The 19106-nt window shown below is 42.6% G+C and overlaps 1 protein-coding gene across 1 annotated transcript in view; it reads left to right on the forward strand.

The window, feature by feature from the left end:
- The first annotated feature begins 1436 nt into the window (after positions 1 to 1436).
- The window catches only part of stx7l (syntaxin 7-like), a 64570-nt gene continuing 46900 nt past the window's right edge, over positions 1437 to 19106 (forward strand). Inside the window, exons 1-2 of the mRNA XM_061901268.1 lie at positions 1437 to 1557; positions 11743 to 11836. Coding sequence (XP_061757252.1) covers positions 11752 to 11836 — 85 coding nt within the window. The 5' untranslated portion in view covers positions 1437 to 1557; positions 11743 to 11751. The remainder of the gene's footprint in view (positions 1558 to 11742; positions 11837 to 19106) is intronic.

Raw genomic sequence — 19106 nt, forward strand, 5'->3', positions numbered from 1 at the left:
TCTTTCTATTGTGTTGCTAGTGTTTTAGTGAGTTTAATAGTACCTGATAGTCGGAAGGGTGTATCCACGGGTGTGTTGACGCCAGTGTCTGAGGTAAGTCGACGGCAGCTGTACGGACGGCACAAGCTCATCTGATCTCCGGTAAGTGGCGACTTTTTTACCACAATTTTCTCACCGAAAACTGCTGGTTGACAAGTGGCAGGGATCCATGTTCGCTTGACAGCTCTGATCCATAGTAAGGCTTCACCTCCGGGAATTTTAAACAAGGAATCACCCTGTGTTTGTGTGGCTAAAGGCTAAAGCTTCCCAACTCCATCTTTCTACTTTGACTACTCCATTATTAATTGAACAAATTGCAAAAGATTCAGCAACACAGATCTCCAAAATACTGTGTAATTATGCCGTTAAAGCAGACGACTTTTAGCTGTGTGTGTGCGCAGCGCTAATATTTCCTAACAGTCCGTGACGTCACGCGTACACGTCAGCATTCCGCGACGTTTTCAACACGACACTTCGCGGGAAATTTAAAATTGCAATTTAGTAAACTAAAAAGGCCAGATTGGCATGTGTTGCAATGTTAATATTTCATCATTGATATATAAACTATCAGACTGCATGGTCGGTAGTAGTGGGTTTCAGTAGGCCTTTAAGATCTAAAATGGTTAATATAGTTTGCTGAGATAGGCTCCAGCATCCCCGAAGGGAATAAGCGGTAGGAAATGGATGGATGGATAGTTTGTACGAACAGATTTTACAATGATATAAGTACAAAATATGTGATAAATATATATTACATGTACATCAAATACATCATTTTATTATTTATATTATAAGAATGCTTTTTCTAAAACAATATTACTATAGGGCTTCACGGTGGAAGAGGGGTTAGTGCGTCTGCCTCACAATACAAAGTTCCTGCAGTCCTGGGTTCGAATCCAGGCTCGGGATTTTTCTGTGTGGAGTTTTCATGTCCTCCCCGTGACTGCGTGGGTTCCCTCCGGGTACTCCGGTTTCCTCCCACTTCCAAAGACATGCACCTGGGGATAGGTTGATTGGCAACACTAAATTGGCCCTAGTGTGTGAATGTGAGTGTGAATGTTGTCTGTCTAACTGTGTTGGCCCTGCGATGAGGTGGCAACTTGTCCAGGGTGTACCCCGCCTTCCGCCCGATTGTAGCTGAGATAGGCGCCAGCGACCCAAAAAGGGAATAAGCGGTAGAAAATGGATGGCTGGATATTACTATAGTCATGGAAATGTATTTTTGTAAATATTGTCATATGGGCACAAAATTACTTTGCTGCTTCTTAGGGCTTTCATTTACTATATTTTATTTTCCGGCGGGGCTGGAGCCTATCCCAGTTGCAGTCGGGCGGAAGGCGGGGCACACCCAGGACAACTCCTTCACAAAAGAGAAAAGTAACAACAACAAAAAGTGTTGGTGTTTTTTCATCTTGTGATGTGCTCGTGATTTGACTGCTGACGTCACGTCACAACACGTGACAAGGCGGCGTCAAGAACCAGGAAGCAGCAGCCTGGCAAGTCATCACTGCTGTGAAGGTAAAAGTCGAAACTTTTAACACTTTTGTACTCCTTTAGGTTACTTTTGACACGTTGTGTAGTTTGTGTGTGTCGAGCGCAGTTAGTCTGTAAGTTTTAGTGATTGTGAACCTTATAAAAGCAAGAGTTGAACAATTCTACGTGATTGCGCATCAGCTTCTTGTCTCGATGAAATAAAGATGGCTTAAATCTTGACGTAGAACACGTCAACACACAAGTAGGTCATTTTTCTAAGGTCCACCATTTTTTCTTTTTTTTTGCTGCTTGCGCTGTGGAAGGCGGCTGCATCTCTAGTAGCTCTGTAGTGGTACATCTTTTAAACCCTATCTTTTATCTTATATTTTATCTTTAATTATAATTATTATTTATTATATCTTACAAACATATATTTTATCTTTTATCTTTTATCTTTTATATGTTTTCCTTGAAGACAGTGAATCCCTGTATATATCCAATGGATACTTTTGGCAGTTTTAAATGACCAGGAAGCAGCTTTCTTTCTTATTCGAGAGAGGAGCTGCTCAGTCTGAAAATGATGGGGCGAACTGGTGTTCGACACTCCATTCCAGCGGAGCTAAGGAAGAATCCTCGGGGCTGCAAAGCGGGAGCTAAGCTAAAGGCTAAGCGTGAGGAAAATCGACGGCGCTACAAACCATCCATTCCTTCCGTCATCATGGGGCATGTGAATTCGCTGCCGAACAAGATAGATGAGCTTCATGGACTAAAAAAACAGCGTGCGTATCGAGAGAGCAGCCTGCTCATCTTCACGGAAACATGGCTAAACCACCTGGTACCGGATGCTAACGTGGACCTGCAGGGATTCACCACAGTGAGAGCTGACAGAGACACGAAAGCATGTGGGAAAAGAAAAGGTGGGGGACTCATCATATATGTTAACAACCGCTGGTGTAACCCACTACACATCTCTGTGAAGAAAGTCTTGTGTTGCCCGGACCTGGAGCTACTTGCTGTTAGCCTCCGGCCATACTATCTGTCGAGGGAGTTCAGTCACGTGATCTCCCTTCGTTTAAATTCCCCCAAGGGCAGATGCTGCCAATGCATGTGAGATGATCCACGCCATCACGTCAAGGCTACAGACAAAACATCCTGAGGCTTTTTTCATCATTTCTGGGGACTTCAATCATGCTACTTTGGACTCAACGTTAGCTGCTTTTTACCAGGCTGTGGATTGTCCCACGAGAAACAACAGGATAATTGACCTACTGTATTCTAATGTCAGGGATGCATACAAGGTCACACCCCTCCCCCCACTAGGGAAGTCTGACCACAATCTTGTTCATTTGCGGCCAAAATACACCCCCATGGTCCAAAGACAGCCTGTTAACACTTGCTATGTGAGGAGGTGGTCCCCTGAATTGGAAGATGCCCTCAGAGACTGCTACGACACCACAGACTGGGACGTGCTGCTTCCACAGGGTGAGGACATTGATAGGCTGACTCACTGTCTCACAGATTACCTCAACTTCTGCGTGGACGTGATCTGCCCTGCTAAGACTGTTCGGTGCTACCCTAATAACAAACCCTGGGTAACACAAGAAGTTAAAGCTGTCCTCAACAAAAAGAAAGCTGCCTTCAGGAGTGGAGACAGGGAGGCTATGAGAGCAGCACAGCGGGAGGTGAAACGATGCGTGAGGGTGGCTAAGGACAACTACAGGAAGAAGCTGGAGCAGAAGCTGCAGCAGAACAACATGAGGGAGGTCTGGGAAGGTGTGAAAACCATCACAGGCCACAAGACAAAGACCAGAGCTGTTGTGGGGACAATAGAGAGGGCCAATGAGATGAATAACTTCTTCAACCGGTTTAACCAGCCCGTGTCCTCTTCAACCCCCACTCCCCATCACAGCCACCCCCTCTTCTGCTCCCCTCAACGAACCTCCCCCCCAGCAATGGCAGCACCCCCCTCCACCACCTCTATGCAGACATTAGTCATCTCTGCGGACCAGTTCAGAGGTCAACTGAGGAAGCTACAGCCAAGGAAAGCAGCAGGCCCAGACAAGCTGTGCCCCCGACTCCTGAAGACCTGTGCTGCAGAACTGGGTGAACCACTTCAAAGGATCTTCAACCTCAGCCTACAGCTGGGAAGAGTGCCCACCCTCTGGAAGACGTCATGCATCGTTCCAGTTCCCAAAAAGATCTGCCCCAGTGAGGTGAACGACTACAGACCAGTGGCGCTCACGTCTCATCTAATGAAGACATTGGAGCGGCTCTTTCTCAGCCTCCTCAGACCACAGGTGCAACATGCCCAGGACAGCCTGCAGTTTGCGTACTAGGCAGGCGTTGGTGTGGAGGATGCTATCCTTTACCTGCTGCATCGAGCCCACTCACATCTGGATAAGGGAAATGGCACTGTGAGGATCCTGTTCCTGGACTTCTCGAGTGCCTTTAATACCATCCAGCCCCGCCTCCTTCAGGACAAGCTCTATAAAATGCAAGTGGACCCCTGCCTGGTTGCCTGGATTTTGAACTACCTCACAGACAGGCCACAGTACGTCAGACTGAAGGACATCACGTCTGACACTGTGATCAGCAGCACCGGAGCACCGCAGGGAACGGTGCTAGCCCCTCTTCTCTTCACCCTGTACACCGCTGACTTCTGCTACAACTCAGAGCTGTGTCACATCCAGAAGTACGCGGATGACACAGCCATCGTTGGGTGCATCAGGGACGGCAGAGAGGAGGAGTTTCGGAATCTGGTGAGGGACTTTGTTGTCTGGTGCCACACGAACCTCTTGCAGCTCAATCCATCAAAGACCAAGGAGCTGGTCATTGACTTTGGGAGGTCGAGTCCATGGTCACAACCTATTGTGATCGAGGGAGTTGAGGTACAGACCGTGGACTCATTCAAGTACCTCGGGGTTTGGGTGGACAATAAGCTGGACTGGACTGTCAACACGGACCATCAGTAAAAGAAAGGACAGAGCAGGCTGTACTTCCTCAGGAGACTGCACTCCTTCAACATCTGCAAAAAACTCCTGTGGATGTACTACCAGTCTGTGGTTGCCAGTGTTCTGTTCTACATGGTAGTGTGCTGGGGGGGCAGTACATCTAAGAAGGACAACTCCAGACTTGAGAAACTGATCAGGCGGTCCGGTTCTACAATCGGAATGAAACTGGACACACTGGTGACGGTGGCAGAGAAGAGGACTGTTGACAAACTAGTGAGCATCCTGGATGATGCCAGTCACCCTCTGCATAGCGTTATGAGTAGCCAGAGGAGCCTGTTCAGTGCTAGACTGCTTCATCCCAAGTGCAGGACTAATAGACTCAAAAACTCCTTTGTCCCACACGCCATTAGACTGTACAACTCCTCTCTGGGGCGGGGGGCGGGGGGTACTAGGATGACAGGGGATGCAAAACAATAACAGTGCAATACGTTTTCATAACATGGTCACTACTGCCTACATTGTCTTGTTATATTGTTATTTTACTGTTATATTGTTATTCCCATTGTTGCTTTTTGTTTTTATTCTTATTGTAATATTTCTCTATTTTATTTCCATTTAAACCCCCATTATTTATTTTTTACTTTTATTTAAATTGATCTCAACTCTGTACATTGCTGCTGGAATTTTAATTTTCCAAAGGAACTCTCCTGAAGGAATCAATAAAGTACTATCTATCTATCTATCTATCTATCTATTGTCAGAAACCACATATTCTATCTGGTTTGGGAAGACTTTATGGAGAAGTGAAAGCATCAAGCTGAATCCTCCCGTTTATTATGAAGACGTTTTTACATGCCGGAAGTGTCTACGAATCACGTGATTTGTTTAGCCTAGTAACCTTTAGCCTCTGACATCCCGCTATACTGCTCTTTTATTTTGTGTGCCTGGTAAGATCTTGCTATATTTGTAACTGGAAACCTAATAAAAGGCAGGTTGCAACTTGCTCAAAGTTACATTTTTAAACAAAAAAAAAAATTACAACATGGGCAGCACGGTGATACACGGGTGAGTACATGTGCCTCACAATACGAAGGTCCTGGGTTCGATTCTGGGCTTGGTATCTTTCTGTGTGGAGTTTGCATGTTCTCCCCGTGAATGTGTGGGTTCCCTCCGGGTACTCCGGCTTCCTCCCACTTCCAAAGACATGCACCTGGGGTTAGGTTGAATGGCAACTGTAGCTGCTGACAGAGGCACATTGTATACATGTTATACAGTCAACGTGAATGACTGCTCGCTGACTGCTCTTGTTGCAAAAAAGCTAAGTATCGTTCTATCTGTGTGATTTTAACTGTTTTGCAGCTTTATTTACAACTTCTCGAACATATTTAATAGTTCAATTTAACTTGCAAATCACCCGATCTCTGTCTCACCACTCCGCCCTCAGCTAGCTAGCTGCTAAGCTAACGAGGCTAGCGGAGAAAGGCAGCGCCGGTCTGAAGGAAGCTACTCCCCCGCCACCGTGACCATCACTTCCCGAAGACAGCTGACACTCCACTCGGCGACGGAAAGTTTCTGTGAGTATGGCTTCCTGCGCTTCGTGCACTTTACTCATGGATAGGTTGGCTTTGCTAGAGAGCCGTGTCCGCCAGTTAGAGCAGTGTAATTTCGTAACTTTAGATGTTGCGGACACATCTGCTAGCGTTAGCTGTAGCGAGCTAACTAGCCCAGCTTGTAGCAGCCCTAAGCGGCCTACAAGCTACGGTGTACCGGTTGAGACGCATAATAGATTTAACCCTTTAGCTAGTCCTACACCCCAGTCTACTGGGCACCACACTTTAGTCATAGGGGACTCCATCACCCGAAACATAAAGCTTAGCAAACCAGCCACAATTAAGTGTATTCCCGGGGGCAGAGCACCTGACATTGAAGCTAATCTTAGGGAGCTAACTCGCAACAGGTCTAGTAAACACGTACGGCAGGCTAACCGCACCACTAGTTATGCGAATATAGTAATACACGTTGGCTCCAATGACGTTTGGATGAGACAATCAGAGATTACAAAGAGAAACATAGCCAGGGCTTGTAATCTCGCCAGAAAGATGTCCAGGCATCGAGTAATTGTCTCTGGCCCCCTGCCTGGGAGAGGCAATGATGAGAGATATAGCAGATTAGTCTCTCTTAACAAGTGGCTGGATAGCTTCTGTAGACAACAGGGATTTACGTTTATTGATAATTGGCCCTCTTTCTGGGGCAAACCTGGCTTGCTGAGGAGAGACGGCCTTCACCCTAACCAGGAAGGCGCTATCCTCTTGTCTCGGAACATAGATTTCGCATTGAGCCACATTTGACTAACTGCACTAGAGTAAGCCCGGTCACAGGCAATTACAGAGCCTGCTAGCCTGGGTATGGAGTCAGTTAAGTTAGAGCTAGCCAGCGCCAGGCTGGATGATCCCTGTACACATAGCAATTTTCGTAGAATAATACACAACTCACAAAATGTTTTTTCTGCTATGACAATGACTACGTCAGAGTTAGACATGCGTTCTACTGAGGTGGCAAATTTGGATGCGTTCAGTTTATCGCAGCGCCAAGTAGACAATCTGAAAATTCCCGTCATATCAATTCCTAGATATGGTCGTAATTATTTTAAGTACACTGCGCATAATAAACGCAAAATTATTAATATTGCTACCACGGATAATTTTATCAACAACTCCTTAAAACAGCCCACTACCTATAATATGGGCTTTCTAAACATCAGATCTTTGTCTCCCAAAACGTTATTAGTTAATGAGGTCATTAGAGACAACAACCTTAACGTCATCGGTCTTAGCGAAACCTGGCTTAAACCAGATGACTTTTTTGCGATGAATGAGGCATCCCCTCCTAACTATACGAATGCGCATATTGCCCATCCCCTTAAAAGGGGAGGGGGGGGGGGGGGGGGGTCGCACTAATATACAACGAAAACTTTAACTTTAGTCCTAACTTAAATAATAAATATAAATCTTTTGAGGTGCTTTCTATGAAGTCTGCCACACCTCTGCCTCTGTGTCTGGCCGTTATCTACCGCCCCCCAGGGCCATATTCGGACTTTATTAGTGAATTCTCAGAGTTTGTTGCTGATCTAGTGACGCACGCCGATAATATAATTATAATGGGGGACTTTAATATCCATATGAATACCCCATCGGACCCACCGTGCGTGGCGCTCCAGACTATAATTGATAGCTGTGGTCTTACACAAATAATAAATGAACCGACGCATTGCAGCGGTAATACGATAGACCTAGTGCTTGTCAAAGGTATCACCGTTTCCAAAGTTATGATACTCCCGTATACTAAAGTAATGTCCGATCATTACCTTATAAAATTCGAAGTTCAGAAAGTATGTGGGCTCTATTGATAACCTCACTAACAACTTTAACGACGCCCTGCGCGAAACCATTGATAGTATAGCACCGCTGAAGTTAAAAAAGGCTCCAAAAAGGCGTACGCCATGGTTTACAGAATAAACTAGAGCTCAGAAATTATTTTGTAGAAAGCTGGAACGCAAATGGCGCACGACTAAACTTGAGGTGCACCATCAAGCATGGAGTGATAGTTTAATAACTTATAAACGCATGCTTACCTTAGCTAAAACTAATTATTACTCAAATCTCATCCGCATTAATAAAAACGATCCAAATTTTTTGTTTAGTACAGTAGCATCGCTAACCCAACAAGGGACTCCTTCCAGTAGCTCCACCCATTCGGCAGATGACTTTATGAAGTTCTTTAATAAGAAAATTTAACTTATTAGAAAGGAGATTAAAGACAATGCGTCCCAGCTACAACTGGGTTATAGTAACACATATACGACTGTATATACGGCGGATACTGCAAATATCCAAAATAGTTTCTCTCGTTTTGATGAAATAACATTAGAAGAATTGTTACAACGTGTAAATGGAATAAAACAAACAACATGTTTACTTGACCCACTTCCTGGGAAACTTATCAAGGAGCTTTTTGTATTATTAGGTCCATCAGTGCTAAATATTATAAACTTATCACTTTCCTCGGGCACTGTTCCCCTAGCATTCAAAAAAGTGGTTATTCATCCTCTCCTTAAAAGACCTAACCTCGATCCTGACCTCATGGTAAACTACCGACCGGTGTCTCACCTTTCCTTTATTTCGAAAATCCTCGAAAAAATTGTTGCACAGCAGCTAAATGAACACTTAGCGTTTAACAATCTATGTGAAACCTTTCAATCCGGTTTCAGGGCAAATCACTCGACTGAGACAGCCCGCGCAAAATTGACTAATGATCTACTGCTAACGATGGACTCTGATGCGTCATCTATGTTGCTGCTCCTCGATCTTAGCGCTGCTTTCGATACCGTCGATCATAATATTTTATTAGAGCGTATCAAAACACGAATTGGTATGTCGGACTCAGCCCTGTCTTGGTTTAACTCTTATCTTACTGATAGGATGCAGTGCGTCTCCCATAACAGTGTGACCTCGGACTATGTTAAGGTAACGTGTGGAGTTCCCCAGGGTTCGGTCCTTGGCCCTGCACTCTTCAGCATCTACATGCTGCCGCTAGGTGATGTCATACGCAAATACGGTATTAGCTTTCACTGCTATTCTGATGACACCCAACTCTACATGCCCCTAAAGCTGAACAACACGCCGGACTGTAGTCAGTTGGAAGCGTGTCTTAATGAAATTAAACAATGGATGTCCGCTAACTTTTTGCAACTTAATGCCAAAAAAACGGAAATGCTGATTATCGGTCCTGCTAGACACCGAACTATTTAATAATACAACTTTAACATTTGACAACCAAATAATAAAACAAGGTGACTCGGTAAAAAATCTGGGTATTATTTTCGACCCAACTCTCTCCTTTGAGTCACACATTAAAAGCGTTACTAAAAGGGCCTTCTTTCATCTCCGTAATATCGCTAAAATTCGCTCCATTTTGTCCACTAAAGACGCCGAGATCATTATCCATGCGTTTGTTACGTCTCGTCTCGATTACTGTAACGTATTATTTTCGGGTCTCCCCATGTCTAGCATTAAAAGATTACATCCATCCATCCATTTTCTACCGCTTATTCCCTTTCGGGGTCGCGGGGGGCGCTGGCGCCTATCTCAGCTACAATCGGGCGGAAGGCGGGGTACACCCTGGACAAGTCGCCACCTCATCAAATGCGGCTGCTAGACTTTTGACAAGAACAAGAAAGTTTGATCATATTACGCCTGTAATGGCTCACCTGCACTGGCTTCCTGTGCACTTAAGATGTGACTTTAAGGTTTTACTACTTACGTATAAAATACTACACGGTCTAGCTCCAACCTATCTTGCCGATTGTATTGTACCATATATCCCGGCAAGAAATCTGCGTTCAAAAGACTCCGGCTTATTAGTGATTCCTAGAACCCAAAAAAAGTCTGCGGCCTATAGAGCGTTTTCCGTTCGGGCTCCAGTACTCTGGAATGCCCTCCCGGTAACAGTTCGAGATGCTACCTCAGTAGAAGCATTTAAGTCTCACCTTAAAACTCATCTGTATACTCTAGCCTTTAAATAGACCTCCTTTTTAGACCAGTTGATCTGCCGCTTCTTTTCTTTCTCCTATGTCCCCCCCTCCCTTGTGGAGGGGGTCCGGTCCGATAACCATGGATGAAGTACTGGCTGTCCAGAGTCGAGACCCAGGATGGACCGCTCGTCGGGACCCAGGATGGACCGCTCGCCTGTATCGATTGGGGACATCTCTACGCTGCTGACCCGCCTCCGCTTGAGATGGTCTCCTGTGGACGGGACTCTCGCTGCTGTCTTGGATCCACTTTGAACTGAACTCTCGCGGCTGTGTTGGAGCCACTATGGATTGAACTTTCACAGTATCATGTTGGACCCGCTCGACATCCATTGCTTTCGGTCCCCTAGAGGGGGGGGGGTTGCCCACATCTGAGGTCCTCTCCAAGGTTTCTCATAGTCAGCATTGTCACTGGCGTCCCACTGGATGTGAATTCTCCCTGCCCACTGGGTGTGAGTTTTCCTTGCCCTTTTGTGGGTTCTTCCGAGGATGTCGTAGTCGTAATGATTTGTGCAGTCCTTTGAGACAATTGTGATTTGGGGCTATATAAATAAACATTGATTGATTGATTGATATATAATTTCATAGTTGATTATAATAAATAAATAAATACAATGTATAAATATTCAGTTCATATTTACATATAATGTGATTAAAAATGTATTTTATTTGGTAATTTCATGCAAGTATTTGTTAACTTTATTTTTGTTACAAAACCCATGTAAATTGGAGAGGAACATATTTTGTTTCCGGTTTGGTCACATTGTTGGGGGGACAATTAATATGTAACGGAATAAGGGAAGGAGCATGAGACAGCAAACATTTGATGGAAGATGTTAATGGAGTCTCGGCTTGGAAATAAACTTTATTCCCTCGGAGTTTGTGAGGCCAATGAGGTATGATTCTTTGTGAAAATGCATGTGAAATCTATATGTTTTCTTTTATTTGATGTCAGACTAATTGTAAGTTCTGTTTTATCTTATTCATTAGTTCTGACGGCATTTGGTCGGCATTTGTTCGGCATTTTTTGGCATGATTTGGGAGGAGAAGAAGGCGTGGCTGAAATAAATGTCTGTTTGAGAAAAACGAACAACTTGAGCCTTGATTAAGACCTCGGAGGGAGTAACAGCAACACTAAATTGGGCCTAGTTTGTGAATGTTTTCTGTCTATCTGTGTTGGCCCTGTGATGAGGTGGCAACTTGTCCAGGGTGTACGCCGCCTTCTGCCCAAATGCAGCTGAGATAGGCTCCAGCACCCCCTGCCACCCCGAAAGGATGTTACCATTAGTGGTTGAAAAGAACATATATATTTTTGAAGTGTATTTTTCACATTGACTAATCATATTGATTAAAAAGTGATTGTAGGTCCGAGAAATTTGATTGGCATACAGCCTTGTCACTCACCGCTGTCTCGTCCACACATACACAAAATTAGTCCAAGAGAAGCAAATCAAATTTGAAGTAATTTTTTTAGGATACAATATACATTCAATCATAGCTAACAAATGTAGCTTAACTTTGTTAAATCCCTGTCATTAGCTGACTACAATACAAAGCTAATGTGCGCCCATGCATGTGTGTTATATGCAGGCGTAGTTATATCAGTCCATTCTAAAAGCCGTAACAGAGTGAGATCAGGTGCAAACAGCTGCTTTAAGTCAAAACGGTGTCTTTTTTTCTTGTTTCTTCCAGTTGCCTATCATGTCCTACCAGGCTGGGTATCCTGAGGAGCCCAATGCTTTGGTCCAAAACATCAGCTCCAACATCCAGAGGCTCACTTTGCTCAGTAATACACACACACACACACACACACTAGAGATGCGCGGTCTGCGGTCTCATCCGCGGAGTCCACGGATAAACCGCGGGTCGGGCGGTTGACATGAGGAAAAAATAGATTTTAATTAGATTCAGGCGATTCATGGTTCTGGGATTGGTAACTTTTGCCAATAAAGAGCCATTTAAGACCCGTGTCATAAAGCAAAGAAGACAATAGGAGACACTATTATTCTCTTGAAAGACTGCCGGCAGTCACCCAGATAATAAGTATTAGAACGTGTTATTAAGTCATTGGCTTTGTCGCCTTCTACTGCATTTACGATCTGCTTGTCAGTCCAGCAACATGTTGTGTGTGGCTTCCGCGGCTACACGCACAAGACTGCAAGGCATACTGGGTGACACAGAGTACACTAATGGCTGTGATATAAACAATTTTAACACTCTTAGTAATATGCGCCACGCTGTGAAGCCACACCAATTAAGAACGACAAACAGATTTCGGGAGAACATCCACACAGTAACACAAAATAAACGCAACACAACAAATACCCAGAATCCTTTGTATTCATGACTGTTCCTGACTATTTTACACCCCCCCCGTGCGTCGGTAAGGTGTGCGGGGTTGGGAGCGCGGGGGTGTAAAATATATTCAGGAAGTGTCACGAATACAAAGGATTCTGGGTATTTGTTGTGCTGCGTTTATGTTGTGTTACTGTGAGGATGTTCTCCCGAAATGTGTTTGTCAATCTTGTTTGGTGTGGCTTCACAGCGTGGCGCATATTAGTAAGTGTTAAAGTTGTTTATATCACAGCCATCAGTGTACTTTGTATCACCCAGTATGCCTTTTAATCTTGTACGTGAAATTACGAAAGCTGCATACATGTTGTCGGACCAACAATTGGTTCGTACATGTTGTTGAAGGTGTATAAGGCAATAGCGTCACAGCACGCCCATATTCTTGTCATCAGGATGAACGCTATTGGATAGTCGCGAGAACGTTAACGGATGTCATAGTTAACCTAATTTAACTACATTTGATTATTTCAACTAAAATTAAGCAGGTGAGGGATTTTAACGGCTGTTTTCCCCTAGTGATGATTTTTTCATATATCACCTTTTTTTCAAGGAAATAATAGCGCTAAGACTAATATCTTTGAAGTCCAGGTAACACTTACATTATTGTGCAGTCTTAAGGAACAAATCTGAAATCTAATTTGTTAAGATTGGCATGGAAATACATAGACGCTGGAACATGATTGGACAAAAAACAACAACAACAACATACTGTACATGTAGCCTACTAGAAGTAGTGTAGCCAAGAGACATGCCACAAAATGAAAACAATTGACTGTTAGGAATACATTATTACAATGAACAAATATTACAATTTAAACTGTAAAAGTAGTTCTTAAGCTGGTTCACTGGATCATGCAAATGCAACAATTTTAGATAAACGACAACAGCAGAAAAAAAAAAAATCATGAGCAACCATGAAAATTATTATTTCCAAGACAACCCAGGCAGAAACATCATCTCCTGCTACAGTATATATATATATTTTTTTTTACAAAATACTTTTCTAAACACATTCATCATCCCCATCCTTGTGACATTTCTTTAACTCACTGATGCTGTTGATGACGACAATTTACAACACCTACTCCTGGCAGGTGTTGCCCCATTTATTCCAGCGTTTTGCCTCCTTAAGTATCTGAACTCTGTAATAACCATGAATCAGGGTTTTAAAACTCAGAGTTTTAAGACCCAAAATGGGTCAAAATTTCGTTTTTATTGGCCCACATGAAATGTGTTCATATATTGTAGGCACACACTTCCTGACTATATTATACTACCCGCTAGCAGCAAACCCCGCCACCACCCCATCCCCTGTGCGTCAGTAAGGTGGGCGGGGTTGGGGGCGCGGGGGTGTGAAATATATTCAGGAAGTGTCACGAATACAAAGGATTCTGGGTATTTGTTGTGTTGCGTTTATGTTGTGTTACTGTGAGGATGTTCTCCCTAAATGTGTTTGTCAATCTTGTATTGTGTGGCTTCACAGCGTGGCGCATATTAGTACGTTTTAAAGTTGTTTATATCACAACCATCAGTATACTCTGTATCACCCAGTATGCCTTTCAATCTTGTACGTGTAATTGCGAAGGCTACACACAACATGTTGCCGGACCAACAATCGGTTCGTACATGTTGTTGAAGGTGTATAAGGCAATAGCTTCACAGCACGATCATATTCTTGTCATCAGGATGTACGCTATTGGATTATCGCGAGAACGATAGCGGCTCCAATTGTCTTCGATACTCTGTGACACAGGTTTAAATATCTCTGTGAGTGGTAAAGGCGGCCGACCTCTGATTTATTTCAGCGGGCGGTTGGCGGGTGGATACGGTCCTGATAAAATGTTGGTTTGGGTGGACGGCGGATGGATGACGACTTTGGTGATGCGGTTGCGGATGTTACAATTGCCTATCCGTGCATCTCTAACACACACACACACACACACACACACACACACACACACACACACACACACACACACACACACATTTATATAAGATAGTACAGGCTGTACCTGGTTAACGAATGTGCACCACGAGTACTGTTTTAGTGTAAGTCGGAACACACACACACACACACACACACACACACACACACACACACACACACACACACACACACACACATTTATATAAGATAGTACAGGCTGTACCTGGTTAACGAATGTGTACCACGAGTACTGTTTTAGTGTAAGTCGGAACTTATACCTACAGGGGGACACTTACGTCACTCATGTTGTACAGAGCACTCATTAAGGACATAGGGCTGGACAATTAATGACATTTTAATTACGATTTTGACATCACACGATCCTAAAAATATTCTAATTGAAAAAATAGGATTAATGAAAAAAGGCCACATCTACTCGAAGTTTTGGATGTCATTATGGTTGCTACTCTGTATTTGACACAGCTGTAGTATGCTTAATGAATAACCACTAAACGCAACAATATAAGGGTATATGATTTCCTCGTTAACACATCTGCAGACGGAATCACAGAATTGGCTAATTAAAGAAAATCTGCTGTTGAATGCAGAACACCACGGACATTTAACAGAAATGTGAGTGAAATGCTGATTGTGAGGAGAAGGAATATCTGTTTGGGAAAATAACGGGTCATTATGGTCATCATAGGACTGCTCATTCTTCCCAGAAACAGTCAATCGCGCCATTCTCAACTAGTCAATGTCGAGGCGTCCACTTGCAAGAACAATCCATACACCCATAACACATCTCATCTTCTTGTGTTGTTGTAAATGACATTATCGCTGTAAGATCAACATACTAACAAGGAAGCAGTCTCATCTTGAGAGTTTCTCTCTCTCTCTCTCTCTCTCTCTCTCGCTCTCTCTCTCTCTCTCTCTCTCTCTCTCTCTCTCTCTCTCTTTTTTTTTAAACATCCTCAAGTCGTCCTTACTTGTCAAGGTCAGAACAGCAGCACAATTCCGCCCTTCACAGTAACAGCAGTGTGTTCAACATTCGGTTTGACTGCGTTCAGAAATTAAAAGTTTTAAAACAAGTACCTCACTCAAGAATCATTTACTTAAAACACTTATTGATACATTTGTATAATGTTTATGCTTTGACATAAAATACTACTGAATCTTTTCCAAAGATGTATTTTACCAATAAATGTGAGGATTTTAGCATTGACCTCACAAAAGCACACACTCTCTATACTGATAAAAAAAAGTGTAAAAGGTAAACGGAATACATTTTTTTCCCAGAAAATATTACGTTTATTGTTCTTTCATAGCTATTGTTATTTTAATTTATTGTTATATTATTACCTTTCAAGCTCAGAACAGCAGCACAATTCCCCCTTTCACAATAACAGTGCTGTGTTCAACATCCGGTCTAACTACGCTAACAAATTAAAGATTTCAAAAAAGATGAATGAAAAAAGTACTTTACACAAGCATAATGCAGTTTAAACACTTATTGATACATTTACATAATTTTATGCTTTGGCATAAAATACTAGTGAACATTTTCCAAAGATGTATCTCTGCAATAGATGTTTGCATTTAAGTAACAAACATTTTATCAACTTTTATTTATAAAATTAGTGTAAAAGGTAAAAAACGGATTTAAAATGTTTTTCTTAGAAAAAAAATGTATTGTTTTCTCATAGCTATTGTTATATTAATGTATTGTTATATTATTAGAACAGCAGCACAATTTTCCTCTTCACAATAACAGCGCTGTGCGCTTCAGCCGCTCTGACTGCGCTAATAAACTAAATGTTTAAAAAAAAAAAGGCACCTTACACAAGCATAATGTACTTAAACATTTACATAATTATTATGCTTTGTCTTAAAATACTAGTGAAAATTGTCCAGAGGTGTTTTGCACTCTATGGTGGTAAATTAAATGTAAAAGATAAAAAACAGAATTCAAAAATTTTTTCTGGGGGAAAAAAAAAAGTTTTCTCATAGCTATTGTTATTTTAATGTATTGTTGTTACAATTGTACACATTGTTGTTTATTCATTTCGTTTGTTCTTTTAAATCATATTTATAGTTGAGTGTTGGTGGTAGAATAAATACACATGTTTTTAATTTAATGAAAAATTGTGTTATTAATCGTGTCTTCAATGTCAAGCAAAATAATTGTCATTAGTGTTTTTGACATAATCGTCCAGCCCAAGAATGACATAGAGCAGGGGTCGGGAACATTTTTGGCTGAGATAGCCATGAAAGCCAAATATATTAAAATGTATTTCCTTGAGAGCCATATCATACTTTTTAACACTGAATAAAACTAAATGAGTACATTTTTTAAGTAAGACCAACATTTTTAGAGTATATTCAATCAATCAATGTTTATTTATATAGCCCTAAATCACAAATGTCTCAAAGGACTGTACAAACCATTAGGACTACGACATCCTCGGAAGAACTCACAAAAGGGCGAGGAAAACTCACACCCAGTGGGCAGGGAGAATTCACATCCAGTGGGACGCCAGTGACAATGCTGACTATGAGAAACCTTGGAGAGGACCTCAGAAGTGGGTAACCCCCCCCCCCCTCTCTAGGGGACCGAAAGCAATGGATGTCGAGCGGATCTAACATGATACTGTGAAAGTTCAATCCATAGTGGCTCCAACACAGCCGCAAGAGTTCAGTTCAAAGCGGATCCAAGACAGCAGCCAGAGTCCCGTCCACAGGAAACCATCCAAAGCGGAGGCGGATCAGCAGCGTAGAGATGTCCCCAACCGATGCACAGGCGAGCGGTCCATCCTGGGTCCCGACGAGCGGTCCATCCTGGGTCTCGACTCTGGACAGCCAGTACTTCATCCATGGTCATCGGACCGGACCCCCTCCACAAGGGAGGGGGGGACATAGGAGAAAAAAGAAAAGAAGCGGCAGATCAACTGGTCTAAAAAGGAGGTCTATTTAAAGGCTAGAGTATACAGATGAGTTTTAAGGTTAGATTTAAATGCTTCTACTGAGGTAGCATCTCGAACTGTTACCGGGAGGGCATTCCAGAGTACTGGAGCCCGAACGGAAAACGCTCTATAGCCCGCAGACTTTTTTTGGGCTTTAGGAATCACTAATAAGCCGGAGTCTTTTGAACGCAGATTTCTTGCCGGGACATATGGTACAATCCAATCGGCAAGATAGGATGGAGCTCGACCGTGTAGTATTTTATACGTAAGTAGTAAAACCTTAAAGTCACATCTTAAGTGCACAGGAAGCCAGTGCAGGTGAGCCAGTACAGGCGTAATGTGATCAAACTTTCTTGTTCTCGTCAAAAGTCTAGCAGCCGCATTTTGTACCAACTGTAATCTTTTAATGCTAGACATGGGGAGACCCGAAAATAATACGTTACAATAGTCGAGACGAGACGTAACAAAATGGAGCGAATTTTTGCGATATTACGGAGATGAAAGAAGGCCGTTTTAGTAACGCTTTTAATGTGTGACTCGAAGGAGAGAGTTGGGTCGAAGATAACACCCAGATTTTTTACCGAGTCACCTTGTTTTATTATTTGGTTGTCAAATGTTAAAGTTGTATTATTAAATAGAGGTCGGTGTCTAGCAGGCCCTATAATCAGCATTTCCGTTTTTTTGGCCTTAAGTTGCAAAAAATTAGCGGACATCCATTGTTTAATTTCATTAAGACACGCTTCCAACTGACTACAATCCGGCGTGTTGGTCAGCTTTAGGGGCATGTAGAGTTGGGTGTCATCAGCATAACAGTGAAAGCTAATACCGTATTTGCGTATGACGTCACCTAGCGGCAGCATGTAGATGCTGAAGAGTCTAAATAAGTCTCTAATTCTTTTTACTAACATTGTTATTTCTTGAACAGGTGCGGTAGAAAACAAATGGATGGATTAAAATGCATGAGAATGTTTTAGATTTTGAACGTTATTTGTAACATCGTGATTACGGGCGGAATTATTCATTACTTATCGTGTTAAGCAATGTCAGATCAGATTTATCTGAGAGCCAGATGCAGTCATCAAAAGAGCCACATCTGGCTCTAGAGCCATAGGTTCCCTACCCCTGACATAGAGAATACATTAATAAAAGGTTAAATAAAACGCCAGTAAAGAACTTTCACATGATGGGTGCTGCGGTTGAATGGCTTGTACTTGGCATGCGGCCATTGTTTTGTGAGCCGTGTGCCATGTGTAGTTTCACTTCCACCGTGGTGGTTTTCCTTTTCTTGGGTGCACCTCTATTGGGGGAGCCTAAGCCTATGATTCCACTGCACAGCGTGATGCTCTATTCAGATTTGTTATTAAATCCAAAACTTTAAATCCCCCCCAAAAAGTTGGAGAGACCTTTTTTACTGTGTTACTGCAAACAGCCACATCCTACACATGGGCACACATTAACATCACCCCGTCCCTTCATCTGCTCAGCCAGATTTATTGTAAATGTCACACACCAACTTGACTCCTACAGTACTAAGACCACAGGCCAGTTATTTTCAACAATTAACATTGTGTGCACTGTCTCACACACAAACTCTCCGTTCAACCAAGTCCACAAACAAAAATATAATATTTTTTCTCTTCCTATGCATGTTTGCTTAGTGGGACTTCTGGCGTACCTTGTCGTGGACAATCCTCTTCAACCAGACACCTTTTTAATTTTTAATTTTTAATTTTATTTTATTCCATTTTTATTTTTTTATTTAAATTTTTCTATTTTATTTTAATCTTTAATTTTTTTTCTCCCATTCCCCCCAC

The sequence above is a fragment of the Nerophis ophidion genome, linkage group LG05 (genome assembly GCF_033978795.1).
Source record: "Nerophis ophidion isolate RoL-2023_Sa linkage group LG05, RoL_Noph_v1.0, whole genome shotgun sequence".
NCBI classification, from domain to species: Eukaryota; Metazoa; Chordata; class Actinopteri; order Syngnathiformes; family Syngnathidae; genus Nerophis; species Nerophis ophidion.